We start from the raw sequence: 18315 nt of genomic DNA, 5'->3' as shown, positions 1-18315 counted from the left end.
TGACTGTATATAGTTTAAAATAAGGTACTTAGTAAGAAACAGCACAAGTGTGTATTACTGACAGGAAAAAGCCTGTATACAAGGTCTTTGTTCCAGTGTGCAGCTGTTTTGCATTGAAGGTGTGGTTTCTTCAGTGTAAAACAGGTCTGCACAAGTAAACAAAGAGCACACAGTTCCTCCCCTTCTGTCAAAACTGGTCAGACCTGACAATGGAACAAAAGAACTGACTAGCAATGTAAGTGTAAATATTAATAAATTAACTGCAATGGTTTGCTCACCCATAATTCACGTATTCAAGTGGTTGTCTTCAGCTAATGACACCAGTATGCCTCGAAAACAATGCTTGAGTGACAAAATGCAAGTAAAGTAAAAAAGAAAAGTTTGGACTAATTTCTTAATTTTTTGAAGCAAGTCTCATTGTTGAGGGACACACTTTCACCACCATAAAATTAGTAATCTTAGGTCAATGAATGAATGCATGAATGCCTATATTATAAAAATACAATGCCTTTATATAAAATACAATGAAATTTGCTGTCCAGCTCCTTGGAAACAAAACATAAATAGTTGCATAATCATACGCACTGAACGATGAAATTCAACACTTAAGTCAGCACGCAGATATATTAAAAAATATTAAAAATATATCAAAGAATATAGGTGCTACAAGGCTTCACGTGATATAAGGCATGGTATTCCACATATGGTAAAAAATAACAGCATTTTTGCACATATGTAACAGAAATATGTTAAAATACCAAGCTTTAATACTGTGTGTCAATTTGCTCTCCACAGAGCAGTGATAAAAGGCCACTGAACACTCTGCTGCCAGGTTGTTTTTCCTGTGTTCTCAGGAAATAGGGTTGCTGTTGAGCTTTTTTTTAAGCAGAGCACTGGTAGTCGAGGTGTAGTCCAGGTGAGGTCCTCTGTGATGTGGATTTCCAGAACATTAAAGCTGGAGACCCTCTCCACTTGATGTTTATTGCTAGATGCAATAGATTTTGACAGTTAGAATTTTTTACAATGAACATATGAAAAAAACTTTTGAAGTTTTTTTTTTCTTAAGAACAAGACTGATACAATATCATCAGAATAGATGTGGGCTCATTTGTTATTTTGATGTATGCAGGATACTTGGGACAGGGGTAATATTAGAGTGAAATTTACAGTGTTTGTAGAGTGTGTAGAGTTTGTAACAGTGATGGAATCATTATTGGTTATAAAAGAATGATCCACCAAAGGTTTAGTGTTTGCAAGATATGATGGGTTGTGGATCACCACTGTGTACCAAACCTAATAAAAGATTTGTAAATCAGTTAAAAACATAGAAAACAGCAAACATATTTTTGGAGGTTTCATTTAATTATTTATATTTCTGTTTTGCTGTTTGGTACAACTCCACACTGGACCTGGTCAATCATGCTGAAGAACAGACAGTCCAATTCTAAACTTTCTACATCCTAACACATTCTACCTTATCCACTTGTCACTACTCTCACCAGACCCACAATATATTTCTTACAAACCCCACTGCAAGATAAAAGTAAAGAAAATAAAAGTAAAAGCTAGTAAGATAATATAAAAAATGTGTGAGCTAGGCCAAGAATATGGTAGTAGAAAAATTACTAAGTGTGTATACACTGACTAGGCATAACATTATGACCACTGACGGATGAAGCGAATAACACTGATTATCTCTTCATCACGCCACCTGTTAGTGGGTGGGAACATTTTATCCTCAAAGTTGATGTGTTAGAAGCAGGATCAATGGGCAAGCATAAGACAAGGGCAAAATTGTGATGGCTAGACGACTGGCAAAACTGGCAGCCAAGGCTCACTGATGCACGTTGGATGCGAAGGCTGGCCCGCGTGGTCCGATCCAACGGACGAGCTACTGTAGCTTAAACTGCTGAAGAAGTTAATGCTGGTTCTGTTAGAAAGGTGTCTATCACCAAACGTTTTTTGTTTTTTTTCTCCCACTTTAGCGCATCCAATTTCTACTCGTCAATCATCCTCTCACTAATGCTGGTCCCTGCTCCTGATTGGGGAGGACGAGGCTGCTCCATGCCCCCCCCCGACACGTGCCCAGCAGTTGAACATCTTATCACCTACACTTGACGAGTGCAGTGGGGTACAGCGCTGTGCACGGAGGGCCACACCCTCTACCTCCACTCCTTCCCCATCTCCGTGCAGGTGCCAGCAAAGGTCGTAATCGCACTAGTCTGAGAGAGACCCCATCCGGCTTAGTCCCGCCCCTTATCTGAACAACAGGCCAATTGTTGTTCATGTAGCCACTCAGCCTCAGCCGGCAAGGCAGAGCCAAGATTCGATACAATGTATTCGAGTTCTCAGCTCTGGTGAACAGCGGCTCACCAAACTTTTCTGAGGTTTCACAAACGTGTTGCAGTGACTAAGCCTGGCCTACCTGGCCATGTTCCAGATTAAACCAGTTTTGCATTGTAGGTGTGGTTTGCATTCATGTTATAGGTAAAATGTAGTAAACCTCCACAAGTAAACATAGAACACCCACTGATTGTTAGACCTGGGCAATGACATTACGAAACTGACAAGCCTGGTTTTTTTTTAATTCTTAATTAAATTTCATTCGTAGCCATACCTACGTCAATGGTGACTCACCAAACAATTCTGCTATAGCAAACATACAGTAGTACAATTTTTATAAAACTGACATTTGAAAAACTGAAAATAAACGTATTGAAGTACTTGTATATTTTTTAATAAATATTTTAATATTTTAATAAATGTTTTAATTATTTGGCACATCAAAATAAGAAATCCATGAAATCCGAATATCACCATGACACACATGACAAATGTATGTTAACTTTGCCACCCTGCCAGTGGCCAATTAAGCCAAGTATTTTCCAAAGCACTTTGTAATTTTAACAGACACAGTGACATGTAATAACTATTTTCATCCTGATTTGGTTTAATCCCTGTCCTGACAACAGTTTGACATGGTATTTTATTAAGTCTCAACTAAGCCATGAAGCCTCCTGTGGTAGAACCACTTATCTAAAGTATTTCCAACAGTAGCCATAGTGTCTCAGTGGTTACCTGCTAAAAGGTTAGACTTATAGACAACAAATGAGAGAGCATCCTCCAACCTTTATTTAAGCAGTAATGGCAGGGTCCATTCTTAATGATAGTGTGACCATGATCAAACACTAGAGAAAATGCTGATGTTAACCAGCTTCTGTAGTTATTAGTGTAAATCAAGTAGTTTTCATTCTTCAGTGCTGTGTGCCTTCAGTGTCAGAAATTAATTTGTACATCAACATTATTAGTTGTTATGTATAACTAACCCCTCATTAAATTTATATACTTTAATAATATTTAACTTTAGTTAAATCCTGGAAGACACACTGAATGTACATTTACATTCATTTCTTGTATACATCTTTTATCTTTTTCAGTGCAGCTTTTACAAACAGCTACTTATTATGCCAGCCCACTACCACTGACATCCAGGGTTTGAATCAGTCAGTCAGGGATTTACACAGACATGATTGGCTATGTCTGATGTGAGTGGCCAAACAGCGTAGCCATTGAGAGGTGCACTTGTCAGTGTACTCTTAGTGCCGGTCACAAGCCTGAATAAAATAAGGACGGTTTGGTATCCAGCATAAAACTGTTCCAAATTAGCTATGCAGGCCATAATGATCTGCTGTGGTGATTCCTAAATATTGGAGCAGTCCAAAGTAATGATTTATATACGTATAATCTGTTGCTTAAAATTGAAAACAAGTATTGTTGATTAAAAACAAATATAGATGTGTAAGCTTCTGTTTTAAAAAACAACCCACAAGCTGGCAACTTGGTAACAAAAAGGGAAAAAAACAATAAAGTTTGAATATTTTTTATGATTTTTTTATTTTAAAAAGTCTGTTTTAAACATTCCTTAGTCAGAAGTCCCAAAGTAGCACCAGCTACCCAAACTGTAGCCTGATTTTTTAAAAGATCCATTTCAATCAATAAAGCTTCATTAAAATGTACATTCTGGTATATTAAGAATTTGTTCTTGTAGTTGAACCTCAGTGATTAACAAAGTGATTTATTTCCTGCTGTAGAAGTTTAGCTCTGCTGGTAACCACTGATACTATGTAGATGCTGCTTCTGAAGGGGAGATCTCATCTATAACCTGACTGACAATCTCATCGATGACGTCACAATCGTAGTTCACCTGCTGAAGGTCCAGAGCAGGGACGAAGGTGACCAGGAGACGCGCCACCCTTTGTCTGAGTTTCCTTAATTTAAGCCTGAAAGGAATAAAAAAGTCACTCAAACAGCCTTTGCTTTACAATATACAGTGTATCACAAAAGTGAGTACACCCCTCACATTTCTGCAGATATTTAAGTATATCTTTTTATGGGACAACACTGACAAAATGACACTTTGACACAATGAAAAGTAGTCTGTGTGCAGCTTATACAACAGTGTAAATTTATTCTTCCCTCAAAATAACTCAATATACAGCCATTAATGTCTAAACCACCGGCAACAAAAGTGAGTACACCCCTTAGTGAAAGTTCCTGAAGTGTCAATATTTTGTGTGGCCACCATTATTTCCCAGAACTGCCTTAACTCTCCTGGGCATGGAGTTTACCAGAGCTTCACAGGTTGCCACTGGAATGCTTTTCCACTCCTCCATGACGACATCACGGAGCTGGCGGATATTCGAGACTTTGCGCTCCTCCACCTTCCGCTTGAGGATGCCCCAAAGATGTTCTATTGGGTTTAGGTCTGGAGACATGCTTGGCCAGTCCATCACCTTTACCCTCAGCCTCTTCAATAAAGCAGTGGTCATCTTAGAGGTGTGTTTGGGGTCATTATCATGCTGAAACACTGCCCTGCGACCCAGTTTCCGGAGGGAGGGGATCATGCTCTGCTTCAGTATTTCACAGTACATATTGGAGTTCATGTGTCCCTCAATGAAATGTAACTCCCCAACACCTGCTGCACTCATGCAGCCCCAGACCATGGCATTCCCACCACCATGCTTGACTGTAGGCATGACACACTTATCTTTGTACTCCTCACCTGATTGCCGCCACACATGCTTGAGACCATCTGAACCAAACCAATTAATCTTGGTCTCATCAGACCATAGGACATGGTTCCAGTAATCCATGTCCTTTGTTGACATGTCTTCAGCAAACTGTTTGCGGGCTTTCTTGTGTAGAGACTTCAGAAGAGGCTTTCTTCTGGGGTGACAGCCATGCAGACCAATTTGATGTAGTGTGCGGTGTATGGTCTGAGCACTGACAGGCTGACCCCCGACCTTTTCAATCTCTGCAGCAATGCTGACAGCACTCCTGCGCCTATCTTTCAAAGACAGCAGTTGGATGTGACGCTGAGCACGTGCACTCAGCTTCTTTGGACGACCAACGCGAGGTCTGTTCTGAGTGGACCCTGCTCTTTTAAAATGCTGGATGATCTTGGCCACTGTGCTGCAGCTCAGTTTCAGGGTGTTGGCAATCTTCTTGTAGCCTTGGCCATCTTCATGTAGCGCAACAATTCGTCTTTTAAGATCCTTAAATCCTCTTTGCCATGAGGTGCCATGTTGGAACTTTCAGTGTCCAGTATGAGAGAGTGTGAGAGCTGTACTACTAAATTGAACACACCTGCTCCCTATGCACACCTGAGACCTAGTAACACTAACAAATCACATGACATTTTGGAGGAAAAATGACAAGCAATGCTCAATTTGGACATTTAGGGGTGTAGTCTCTTAGGGGTGTACTCACTTTTGTTGCCGGTGGTTTAGACATTAATGGCTGTATATTGAGTTATTTTGAGGGAAGAATAAATTTACACTGTTATATAAGCTGCACACAGACTACTTTTCATTGTGTCAAAGTGTCATTTTGTCAGTGTTGTCCCATGAAAAGATATACTTAAATATCTGCAGAAATGTGAGGGGTGTACTCACTTTTGTGATACACTGTAGGTAAGAGCTAACTATGACTTGTGTCTGACTTGCATCATAAGATCCACACATCATCAGACATCATCATCAGAACAGGTGATCAGTATTTCATGACAAAGATACAGAATCTTTTATAGAGGAAATCTTACATGCATGTCTGTGTGTTATTGTCTCCCTGTTGTCTTTCACTTGCTGCTTGTTTCTGCATCTCATCCTGCTGTAAGTCTCTTCCGCTTCCTGGGTTTGATGATCCTGCTGATGCTGCTTCTTTGAAATCTTTCTGCAGGCTCTCACAGCAGGTCAACAAGTTACGCTTCTCATCCTCTAGACTCTCCACCTGTGTGAAGATATAGCAGACAGAGGGAAGGTCGAGAAACAACAAGACAAGATGTGTTTGTAAGATAAATATGATTGGAATCGGGAGGCCCAGCAGCCTTGCAAAGAATGGAGTGATCCAAAACAAGTCGAGATTTAATTACATTCTCAAATGGCAAGCATACTGGTATAAAATTTACTGACAAATCTCTAATCAGTTTGTTTTTGAATCTAGCTAACATGGTTGCAAAGCTGATTTAGAACATTGTCATGACAAAGACAAGAACTTTTGGACCTTGCAAAATGACCTTATATAACCTTTGTACATGGCACCCTATTCTGTGAAATCTCTGATTTTTGAAAACTGAGGTCTATTAAACTGAGGTGAAATTAAGCAAATTTTCCCATGAATTTAGTAGGGCCCTACTAATAAGGTATAAAGCCACGAAAATATCTTCTTGTTCAATTTTTGTTCAGTAACATACACTATATCTCCCAAAAACATGTGGCAAAAGATCGTTCCCTCTTCCAGAATAACTGTGCCGTTTGAATAACGGTTTGGCAAGTTTGGAATGAAGGAACTCTAGTACCCAGCACGGAGCTCTGACTTCTTTAAATACCTTTGGTTAAACAGGAACATCAGTCGTGAGCCAGGTCTGTTGAACTCACCAGTGCTGTTTTGACTGAATGGGTACAAATGACCACAGACACATTTATAAAAAATACTGTTCAAAGCCTTCCCAAAACAGTGGAGGCTATTAGGGAGGGTATCCCTCTTCATTATTGCTCATGGTTTTAGAATGTGATGTTCAACAATCTTGTAGTAAGCTGAGTGCACACAGATTTGGCTACACAGTATAACATTTGATCACAGTATAACTGGTGACTGTGATTTTGAGAAAGAATCCATTAAGCAGGCTGCAGACCAATCCAAACCACTCACCTTTTTCATCAGCTCCTCTTGCTTCTTGTTTCTCTCGTCTAGTTCCCTCAACAAAAGATCAATCTGACAAGCCACATCATCATCCACTTCTGCTAAAGCCTCTGCTTTGCTCTCTTTGCTTTTGTTTTCTCTATCAAGTCCCTTCGTCTTCAGCTCTTCCAGCTCCAGCTGAAGCTTCTTTATGTTCTCTTTGGCCTCCAGGTACTGCACTTTGTAGTCTTGAGTCATCTCAGGGCTGGTCTGTGTGCTCTGATGGTTCTGTTCCTTTTTCACTATGTTCTGTTTGAGCTCCAGCAGCTGACTCTGAAGCTCCTCCACCTGCAGGATGAGGCGATGCTGCTCAGCACGGCTTTCGTCACGTTCCTGAGCAGCTGCCTCCAGCAGCTCCATCAGATTGTCCTGTTGCTGCTGGGCGTCCACCACATTCAGAGCCATGTTCTCAAGATTTGCTTCTGGTTTCACGTCTAACAGAGGTTTAGCAGAAATGTTTGGACTTATTCGATCAGGGAACTCTGCACTATTTGACTTCTGATCTAATTTTATAGCATTCTCATTCAGTTCCATGGGCTCTTCCTCAATAGGCCCTAGCTCATGTGCTGTGCTCTGTTGTTCTTGCCTATAATCCATTTCTAATTGATTCTCTTCTTCTCTGTTTCTGTCTTGCATGCTATCTGTTTTGTCCACTTCTTTTTTCACAGAGTTGTCTTGGTTAGTCTGGGTTGATATGCAGACATGTCCAGTGGATACAGATAAAGAAGTTGTAGCAGTAGTCTTATTGTCCTCCATGGCCACGTGGTCAGTTTGATCAGTGTGTATTTTCTGTTTATCCTCACTCTCCTTATGTTCTAACTTGACTTTGGTTATGTCAAAGCTGGGCTGTGTTAACTTGGGCCTAGGTGTGCTGCAGCTCTCAACAATAACAATATCATCATCAACATCTTTCACTGCTGTTTTATCCCCACTGCTATCAGGAATAATCAAGTTTGGTGAGGAACAGCTGTAGGATGAGTTTGAGAATGCTGATGGACTGTTTGGTGTGTTGACATCAAAACCATTTTTCACTCTGGCTCTCTTTATCTCTCCGTTTTCGCTGCTCAGGTCAAGAGTTCTTTTAATCCTAAAATGAAGCAGAGATTAAATTATAAAAAAACAAAACAATGCTAGAGCTGCAATCACATGCCACACCACGTAACTGCTTTTGCGCTGCTGAGCCGTTATTTCCTTCAGAGTGAGGCGGTGCTGCACACCTTGCCGCTGCGCTACCTTGAGTGTCACACACTGCACATTTGCCACTCAGTTTGTCACTGCCTGGCACTGCTCTTAATACTCAACCTTGTTGAATTTTGACCTTGTTTATCACTGACCTTTTCAAAGCACCACTAATGAGACAGATTGTTTATATGACGTAGAAACAAAGAGCAGCAGGAAACACATCACAGAGAATCACTGTCATTCCAATAAGAATTAGAACCATGGCACTGTGAGACTGGCTTTGCATTATAGATAGCAATGCTACGTTTCCTAATACTGGAATCGCTTGTTGCTGCATCGTAGCTCTTCATTTGTGATTACATTCACCCTTGGATTCATAAAACAGTAAAGTTTCACAAAGCCACTTCGTTCTGCTGGGTTTTTCTCATGTCTCCAAATGGCAACGGTTGCCTGAGCTTCATTGTTTAATCTAAAATACGTTTCATAGAGCACATCTTGCAGAAAGGGGTTTTGCTGTGCATCATGTGAAAAGCTTAAACGCAGAAGTAAGGTGCAGCATACACACAGTGTCACGGTAGGCTGGGTAAAAAATGCCTATCAAGTAAAAACCAAGAGTGATACAAATGTGACACAGTGATGTACCTTGCAGGAGTGGAGAGGGAGATGACATGACTGATAACTGGAAAGTCATCAGATGTTTTGGAGCCTGTAGTATTTAATTGAAAAAAGAACCAAAAATGTAAGTAATTCTTTTATTTTAGAGCAATATGCACAAATAGATGAAAATAAAATCATTACCAGATCCCCTGCAAGGGCTGGAATTAAGGGACAAGTTGGGTGTTGCTTGGATGGGTGACGCAGGTGAAGAAGGGCTCTATTGAGAAAAAAACTAAATTAAATAATGCTATAAATACATACATACATACATACATACATATACACACACAATATGGACAAAAGTATTGGGACACCCATTATAATTACTGAACTTGCGTGTTTCAGTTACAATAACTGCTAACAGGTGTAATAAACAAACAAATAGGGCTCATTTGTTTTCAAACACACCACCAACAAGCTTATGGTAAAGTGTCCAAACAGTTTTGGCTATATAGTGTGTGAGCGTGTGTATATAGGTGTATATATGGATATGTAAATACATGGAATAATTTGCTAATTAATATCAGAAAAATATTCTGAAGGACATTTGCAGGTGTGAATACATTATATGGCCAAAAGTATGTGGTCATCTGACCATGAGCTGGTTAGACATCTCATTCTGAAACCATGGGAATTAATCTGTATGGCAGTTATAACAGCATCCACTTATCTGTGTAGTCAGGCACTGATAGTAACAAGACATCCTGACTCGCAATCAACGTTCTGATTTATTCCAAAGGTGTTTAAATGCTTTGAGGTCGAGGCTCTGTGCAGGCCTCTAACTCATTAAACCATGCATTCATGGACCACAGTTTCACAGACATAATGAAACAAAATGGGGGCTGTGAGAAGCATAAATTGCTTTTATACACTTTTCAACATTGGAACTGCTAGAACAATAATTTATATCAATAATATAAGAGGGGTCTTGATACTTTTGGCCAAATAATGCTGGTGTTCATTTACCAAGAAACCTAGTCATCACATGCTACTGGTATATAATTTTAGACTAAAGCTTTCAGAAAATGCTTTCACCTGACCTGTCCTTGTGGTTTACAGTGTTGAGGGCAGAACAATACATTTTAGTCTTGGTGTAACACACACACATGTGCACTAAATTATTTTTCTAAAAGTACTCACACCAAGTTGGATTTGCCTCCTCAAAGCAGCATTCTGCTTTGTCAATGCTGCAATCTTCTGGTCCTCCACCTGTATAAGAAACAATATATATTTACTTAGATTTAGCAGAAAAATGAGGGGAGAATAAATATCTTTACCATGACAGTCTTATACATTTAATCACATGTTATAATGGGAATGTTTTAATGGAAGGACTGTATGATATTCACAAAGAATGTGATATTTGATAAAATTGCTGGATATCACAATTACAGTTTGATATGTGATAATGTTTTCACCGGGCCCATCACTGTATTAAGAAAATGCTGCACGGGGCACTATCTGGGCTGACATGAACAGAACGCAGTTCCTGCAACATTCACACTGCTACTACAGCAACTTTGTAAACACTAATAATCTATTGCTATCTATAATGCAAATCCATTTTACATATTATATTGTTTAAGCAGCCACTTTTAAAAGGCTTTGCCACAAGAGTGTTTGCCACCAAGCGCTTTCAAGAGTTAAAACTGACATCCAACACCTTTTCCTCACTGACCAATTAGGACGAAGCTCACGAGGTCCTAATGGCAGCCTGTATAGTACCTGTTTAAAAATCTGTGTTGTTACTCAGTTCATATAGAACACTTTGTAACATGACAAATACATTTAATCACTGAACACAATAAACAGGAACTGTGTACATAATGCTAGCAGCTAGCTGACATTTTGTTCGGGCACCACAGTGGCTAAGTGGGTAGAACTGTCGCGGCACAGCAAGAACGTCCTGGGTTCGACCCCCAGGTGGGGTGCTCTGGGTCCTTTCTGTGAGGAGTTTGCATGTTCTCCACATTTCTGCGTGTGTTTACTCCAGGTGCTCCGGTTTCCTCCCACAGTTCAAAGACATGCAAGTGAGGTTAATTGGAGACACAAAATTGTCCATGACTATGTTTGATATAACCTTGTGGACTGATGAATCTTGTGTAATGAGTAACTACCGTTTCTGTCATGAATGTAACCAAAGTGTAAAACATGAAGTTAAAATCCTAATAAACAAACCAACAAACAAACATTTTATTCATACCTAATACGCTGATGGAATTAACTGTGGCATACAGATAAACTATATTCTGATAAAATGTTAACATTTCCAACAAAAGAGGAGTACCTGTTGTCTGTTCATCTCTGCCTGCAACTTCTGATTTCTCTCACTGCCCGTACACAAACACAGCATTATACAGTGTGGAACATACAAATTATAAACGTTTTAGCAAAAACACTGGATTCTTTACTCACTGCTGTCTGAAGGTTTTCTGGTATCTGGGTTCTTCATCATCAGAGTCTTCGGGTTCCTCTTCAACTGTACAACTCCTGAGAAAATCAATCACTTGTGTAAGCTAACACAAACAAACATACAGTGGACTCAGATCCCTTGACTCTTTTGAAACTTTGTGTCTTGGACTTGTTTTTGAATGTATTTAATTGCCATTTACACCCACTCATCTGTGCTTAATTACCTAGAATTACATGCCAATACAATTTTACAGGTTACATATTTCTATAAAATTTGCACACCAGGATTTGGGCAGCTTACCCCTTTATTCATAGCAGATCCTTTCAAGCTCTGTCAGACTGCAAAGCAAACATTTGACTGCCATCTTTAGGCATTTCCACAGATGTTCAATGAAGTCAAAGTCCAGGCCTTGCCAGGTCCACTCAAAGACAGAGATTTGCAACAAGGCCACTCCAGTGTTGTTTTGTCTATATGCTTTGGGTTATTGTCATGTTAAAAGGTGAACTGTCACCCAAGTCTGGGGCTGCATTCTTCTCTCCCTCAATTCTAACCAGTTCCCCTGCCAGCTGCTAAAGAGCACACATTTAGCATGATGCTGACACCACTGTTTCCTCGTCGGGATGGATTCACTAAGTGATGTGCAATGACTGTCTTTGTCAGATGCAGTGCTTGCTGTTCTGACCAAAGAGTTTCATTTTATCATTGAGAAATCTCATTGTGATTTAGCAGACTCAAAGCAGGCAGTCGTGTGGCTTTTAATTAAGAGTTGCTTTTCTCGCCATCATGGCTTGATTTATAAAGAGCTAGGTGGGTGTCCATCGAATAGTTTATCTTATCTATGCTCTAACCATTATTTACATTTACATTTCCCTGACCTATGCCTTGACCTATGCTCTGACAACTTGATCATGGAACTCCACAAACAGTTCATGGCTTTGTTTTTGTTCTGACAATGCAATGTAAATTGTAGGTGCTTACAGACCTGGGTGTGTTCCTTTCAATTTGCATTGCAAAAGATGGATTTTAATATGGAGTTCCATATACTTTTTTTTTATTTAAGCAAACAGGATGTACCTGACCACAATTTTAAGTGCCACCACAAAGGGTCTGATTATAATTTGATGGATGCAATTTTTTTATTTTTAAATATTTTGTATTAATATTAATATTATAATGTACTATATTATAAAGTACAAATGGCAATTACATTTATTCACAATTCAATCCGCAAAAAAATACAGTCTGCAAAAAGTCAAGCGGGCTGAAAACTTTTTGTATCCACTAAACAAGTGCACACATAAAGACACAAATTTAAACACACCTGAACTGAGGGTCAGGATTCATACGGCAGAACCATTTAACTGGAAGAAGTTCATTATCAATGCCATCCGGAAGTTTTCTCCACTTCAGACATTCATCACACTGCACCCAGTTCTGGTCTGGCCGCTTCCTGCAAGAACCCACAGTAACACCGATTTACTCGACCCTTTCAAGCTTTGAAGAAACCACCAGTGATTCAGGGCTCTCACAACATTATTATGTTAGAAGACACATTATACAATATTTATGCTAAAACAATATTTTCCCTAGTTTAAATGTAGCAAACTAACTACATATATAAAAAAAATAACTTGATCTAACAGAAGTCTAAATCATCAGCCATAAAAGTGTGTTTATACTCACTGAGTATCCTCAATAGGTGTATTACAGTTTCGTTTTTTCTGAAGTCTATGACGGATTTCCTTCCAATAATCCTCAAGCTTAATACTTACAGTCTGTATGGTTTTCCTGCAGCAACACAAAATTCTGCTCTTTAAATTCTATTTAAAATATTTCTACATACAGTTGTAATAGAAAATATTTAACCCCCAAAAGAATTTATAAAGGATTTATAACTACAAACGGTTCTGCAGAGCTAGAACCTGCTTTAAGTGAAGTATTTTATCAGTTGAATGGAGAAGCAAATGAAGAAAGAAAATAAATGACGCATTATTTTACAGAACCACAATATTTTGTTAATACTGGCAATATTCAACCCTGACATAATACTGCCGATCTTAAATCCTACTGCAAGTCTGTATAAGCTAAAGTTGTAAAATTGTAAAATAATGTTCTCAAAATTGCTTGTATGGATTAAGAAATATTTTATTCTGTTTATTGAGACTTCCTGTTGTATGTTTTAATTACATTCTATAGACATCAGCATAGTACCTTACAAGGTGAAAGGGAGTTGAATATTTCCAATTGTGTTCCAACTTTTACTTTTAACTAAGAATCAGAAATCATTTCAGAAGAAAGCGTATTTAAACACACCTGTACTCATCTGTGTTGTCAAATTTCTGCTTGTTGTGAGTTGGACTGAGATAGTTACACTCTATCACCCCAATAACTCCCACGCCCGTGCTGTTGGCCTGGCAACAAAACACACAAAAATTTGTGACAAAAGGTAAAATTGAGCCATGTATTGTGTTTTGATGGTAATAATGTTGTACATATTAGTTAGTATTGTCACAGTTAATAATAACTATATACAGTGGTTTCACAAAGTATTTAGTCCCCTTTCTATAATTTGATGTCTGCAACAATAAGCAGATGAACTGGTAAAAGGTGAGGGCATCATGACTGGGTGCAAAGACGAGTCATAGCTCACCAAGTTTGTAAGAGAATTATCAATCAGTTCAAAACAAATATTACTAAATGAAAGAATGCAAATAATGACTTTCACAATCTACCAAATAACATTCTTAAAAGATTGAGTGAATTTAGAGAAATCTGTTTGTGTAGAACAAGACCAGAAACCACTGTTAAATGTGCATGACCTTTGAGTCCTCAGTCAGCGCTGCATGAGAAACCGTAACGCTACTATAAATATAGCCACATGGGCTCAGGTGTGCAACTACATGCAACCTGGAACTCTATTATCCTTACAGAAAGTAAATCAATTCACTGCAGAAATGCTACTCTCTACTACATATTTAAAAGTTCAAACTTTCTATGTACCAAAGATACCCACCTTACGTTGACAGGCGACACGTTCATAAGCCTTAATAAGGCGGTTTTTGTGGTATATCATAAGACCGTAGTGGTCCTTGCTTTTTGTGTTGTAGCCAAAGATGATTGGAATTCCTTTATCCTGAGAGAAATCTTAAGAATCATGACACATAAAACCTAAAAAGTAATTATTAAAATGTAATAATTTAATTTATTTGCTTAACAGTGAAAAAGAGTTTACAGCTTTAATATGCAACAAAAGGATACAAGAAATTGGGGTTTGTAAGTGTCCTTTATACTGTGTGCAAGACTTTTGGAGATGAGCTGAGTTTTTACTTTCTGTCCTCGAATGTTAATCTGCATTCTGGGCTTCAAGTACAGAATACTGCTATACGCCTGGTACAAAAGAAATATAAAGACACACTTAATTATTCAATGTCCATGTTAGCTAAATAATAATAATATTGAATATTTGCGAATAAAATCTTTACCCGCAGTGAATATTCACTCTCGGGTACCGAGACATTTGTGTTCTCATTAACATCAACAGGAATCCAGATGTCATAGCGGTCCTGCTTAAAGTCAAACTCTAATTTTCCAGAGGCTGTCCTGCAGTAGAATAAAGGTAATTATAGAACAAAAAACATTGCACAGATCCTGCACTCAGTTTTATGTGATGTTCATGGTCATTGTTTTTAACAGTATATCCATATCTAAACTCTAGGTAGAATAATGATAAAAATTCAAGCTTTCTTTTTAGATTAGATGTTGATAATCTATTATGTAAGTGTTTTATTACACTTGCTTGTTTGGAACAATTACACACTGGTAGTGTGGTGACATTAACCATCCAAACAATACTGATGTGACTGTTGATCATTTTCTGTTTCTAAAATCTGCCAGGCTATTGCAGCAAACACAATGGTTTATGCCAGCCCTGTAAGAGGGGATTGGTGCATTCACAGGAAGGCAAATTTGATCTTTTGGAGTACCTATGCTAGACAGCCAGGCAACTTACTGTCCAATAAGGTACATGGACAGGATAAAAGCCTTTAGCCTAAATGCATGACTGGCTTAATAATCAGCCAAATGCTTTGAATGATGCTGTGGCATGACTATGGCAGACCTGCTGTCAGCTCACATGATTCAAACATTATTATAAATGCACAAATCCCATCAGCATGTTAGTAGTACACAGTCAAGCAAGTTTGTAAAATCCTGGTTACATGCAGTATTATGCTTTTTATAATCTGTCTAAACATTTACTTATTTCTCTCATAAACCTTCCTGGTCTCCACACCCTTAAGCATGCTTACTTGCGGAGGTTCCAGATTATGATTCTGGTACCAGTGGAGTTTGTGCCACATGGACCTTTGATGGCATCAAGCTCAGACAGTAGTTCCTCTCTGGTGTTGAACACTGAGTAGGTCAGGATGTCCTGAAGACTCGCCTCATGCTCTGGCACAGCACTGAGTGAACAGTGAGAGTTAAAGACCAAACTGCACAGTAAAACTCAAACTTTCCAAAAGATTTGTTTGAAACATCTTCCCACCCACTCCAGCCCTCTAGGGGCTACCCGTCAAGATAAAGGATATTAGTCTGTTCGTTATGTTTCAGTGTGACGACCGGTACTATGACATTCTCCGCTCCTATTTTCTCGAGGTAGGTCTGGGATAGAAGTCCCACACCCATGACGTCTGCTTTTTTGGAGAACACGATGGCATCCTTCCCCAAGCGCATGGAGCCCGACTTAAAACCATTACCATAAAGGCCCACTGGGATGTGGCCATTTATCGTCTGCTTATCGCTAAAGCCAAAACTAGGAGGAGGACAAAGAAAGAAAAAGTCATGTAAGCATAGTAAAAAAGTAAATGTTTATGAACCAAATATGTTTGATCTTTGAACACCGCACTTTTTAAAAGCCAGCTTTTATGCAGTAAGCGTCCACATGAACATAAACATGTTGGGGGTACAGACTGTACTGTTGATTTATTACTTATATATTGTTTAACTGATGACATCACCCAATACCACATTTCCATGCTCATACCTGAGCATTTTGTGCATCTTATCATAGTCCATGCCTGCACCATTATCCATGAAGGTAAGGCAGTCCTGGCCCTTGACCACTGTTTTATCAATCCAGAACTGCTTGGCTTTGACATCTGGGTCATAAGCATTGTCTGTGAACAGAAACAATAGGGGCATCAAATATGAAACAATGTAAACTAGATCCCATAGCCAGTTGTTAATAGAATTATTAAAAAGACTCACCAATCAATTCTGCTATAGCACTGAAGGGCCACGTGTGACTGGTGGAGTTTGTGTGTAGGTAACGAGGACTAACCTTTTAGAGGGCAACAAAATAATAAATTAGCCATCTATGATGCTAATAAACTGCTACATGTAAAGCCAAAATTTTGTTGGGAAGAGGTATATCATGTAAATCTTGAAAACAATTTTCAACAATGATTTTTTTGATGTAACTTTGTGAATTAGAACATACACTTTATTATCCAAAAAACTATTACTATTACTAGGAGTCTTCCTACACAAAACACAAACAATATGAAAGGTCAAACCACCAGCATTAATTTCCACTTTGCTTCAGTCCATCTCAGCTGTGCCTGAGTCGAGAGAATGAGGTTGTATTTGTGGTTGTTGATATTAAGCAACTGCCATCATGTCACTACGCCGTCATTGCTTTGTGATGGTTGGCTGCACAGATGGGTCAGCTTTATCCAATGCCTAATGCTAGCAGATTGGCTACAAACCTGATAACAACATCTTGGTCTTTCTCTGAGTTATTACAAGTGCTGTCATAACACTGCCTTTACTGTTGTCATGTTGGTGCCTCATCACATGCCCAAAGTAACGTAACTTATGGGACTTAATGTGGTTCAGTAGCTACTTTTCTGTTCTGGACATCTTGTAAATTTGCTCAGTGGTCATTACCCTCCTCCATGAGATTTTTGAGTTTTCTGATGTACTTGTTCTCAAAAACCTGAATGTGCTTCACACCCACAGCTTACAATTTAATAGATAGATCAATACCCTTTATTTGATTTTTTCATGTATACCAATTATTGAGTCAGAGAAAAAGAACAGATACAGAAATCACTGATAAATTGTTTGTTTGTTTATTAGGACTGTAACGTCATGTTTTACACTTTTGGTTACATTAATGACATGAACGGTAGTTACTCATTACACAAGGTCCATCAGTTCACATGTTTATATCAAACACAGTCTCGGACAATTTAGTATCTTCAATTAACCTCACTTGCATGTCTTTGGACTGTGGGAGGAAACCGGAGCACCCGGAGGGAAACCCACGCAGGCACGGGGAGAACATGCAAACTCCACACAGAAAGGACCGAAAGAACCCGGATCGGACAGAATGCTTCATACTAGCATGTACTCCACAGTAAAGTTAACCATAAAACGAAACTGAAACTTAAGCACTGACCCTGATGTCTGGTGAAATGAAACAGTAACGTCAGGTGTGTTTTAGTTCTTATTTAACAGTAACAAGTGAACAAATCTGCATTACTGGACTAATTCTGTTCCATGGACACATTTAAATGGTTTAGATAGTAAACAATAGTATAACAGCACAAATGATACTCAATAAAAACTAAATTATAACGCAGATGCAAAATTAAAAAGAAAACATCCAAACTATTTCTAACATATACTGATATTGGTTGTATGTTTATTAAATGACTGTGTCTAATGTACTTACTGCGCTAACAGGTATTCCTCTTTCTGTTTGTACCGCCATCTTTAGGAACTATGGGCGTGATCCGGAGCTCTGAGTGGATGAAGCGGCT

The 18315-nt window shown here is 38.8% G+C and overlaps 1 protein-coding gene across 1 annotated transcript; it reads right to left on the bottom strand.

The window, feature by feature from the left end:
* Positions 1–3875: 3875 nt before the first annotated feature.
* Positions 3876–18266, bottom strand: LOC134323878 (MORC family CW-type zinc finger protein 3-like). The gene is made up of 19 exons (XM_063005439.1): positions 18228–18266; positions 16757–16829; positions 16533–16665; positions 16078–16301; positions 15799–15955; positions 14974–15091; positions 14750–14878; positions 14505–14624; positions 13805–13902; positions 13175–13279; positions 12813–12941; positions 11494–11568; positions 11366–11408; positions 10219–10287; positions 9220–9295; positions 9064–9127; positions 7210–8326; positions 6101–6288; positions 3876–4280 (listed from the first exon to the last, which is right to left on the bottom strand). Exons 1-19 carry the CDS (start codon positions 18264–18266, stop codon positions 4121–4123), a joined length of 3117 nt encoding a protein of 1038 aa, XP_062861509.1. The 3' UTR covers positions 3876–4120.
* Between the last annotated feature and the right edge of the window lie 49 nt (positions 18267–18315).

The sequence above is a fragment of the Trichomycterus rosablanca genome, chromosome 12, assembly GCF_030014385.1.
Source record: "Trichomycterus rosablanca isolate fTriRos1 chromosome 12, fTriRos1.hap1, whole genome shotgun sequence".
Taxonomy (NCBI): domain Eukaryota; kingdom Metazoa; phylum Chordata; class Actinopteri; order Siluriformes; family Trichomycteridae; genus Trichomycterus; species Trichomycterus rosablanca.
The sequence above is the reverse complement of the archived record's forward strand: the minus strand, read 5'-3'. Positions and strand labels throughout refer to the sequence as shown.

Excerpts from the sequence above, each read along its gene's own strand:
- LOC134323878 (XM_063005439.1), bottom strand. The coding sequence starts at position 18,266 with ATGGCGGTACAAACAGAAAGAGGAATACCTGTTAGCGCA. Across the intron at positions 16,666-16,756 it reads TGCTATAGCAGAATTGATTG|ACAATGCTTATGACCCAGAT; the intron begins GTGAGTCTTTTT and ends TTCTGTTCACAG. Across the intron at positions 9,128-9,219 it reads CAGCCCTTGCAGGGGATCTG|GCTCCAAAACATCTGATGAC; the intron begins GTAATGATTTTA and ends TAAATACTACAG.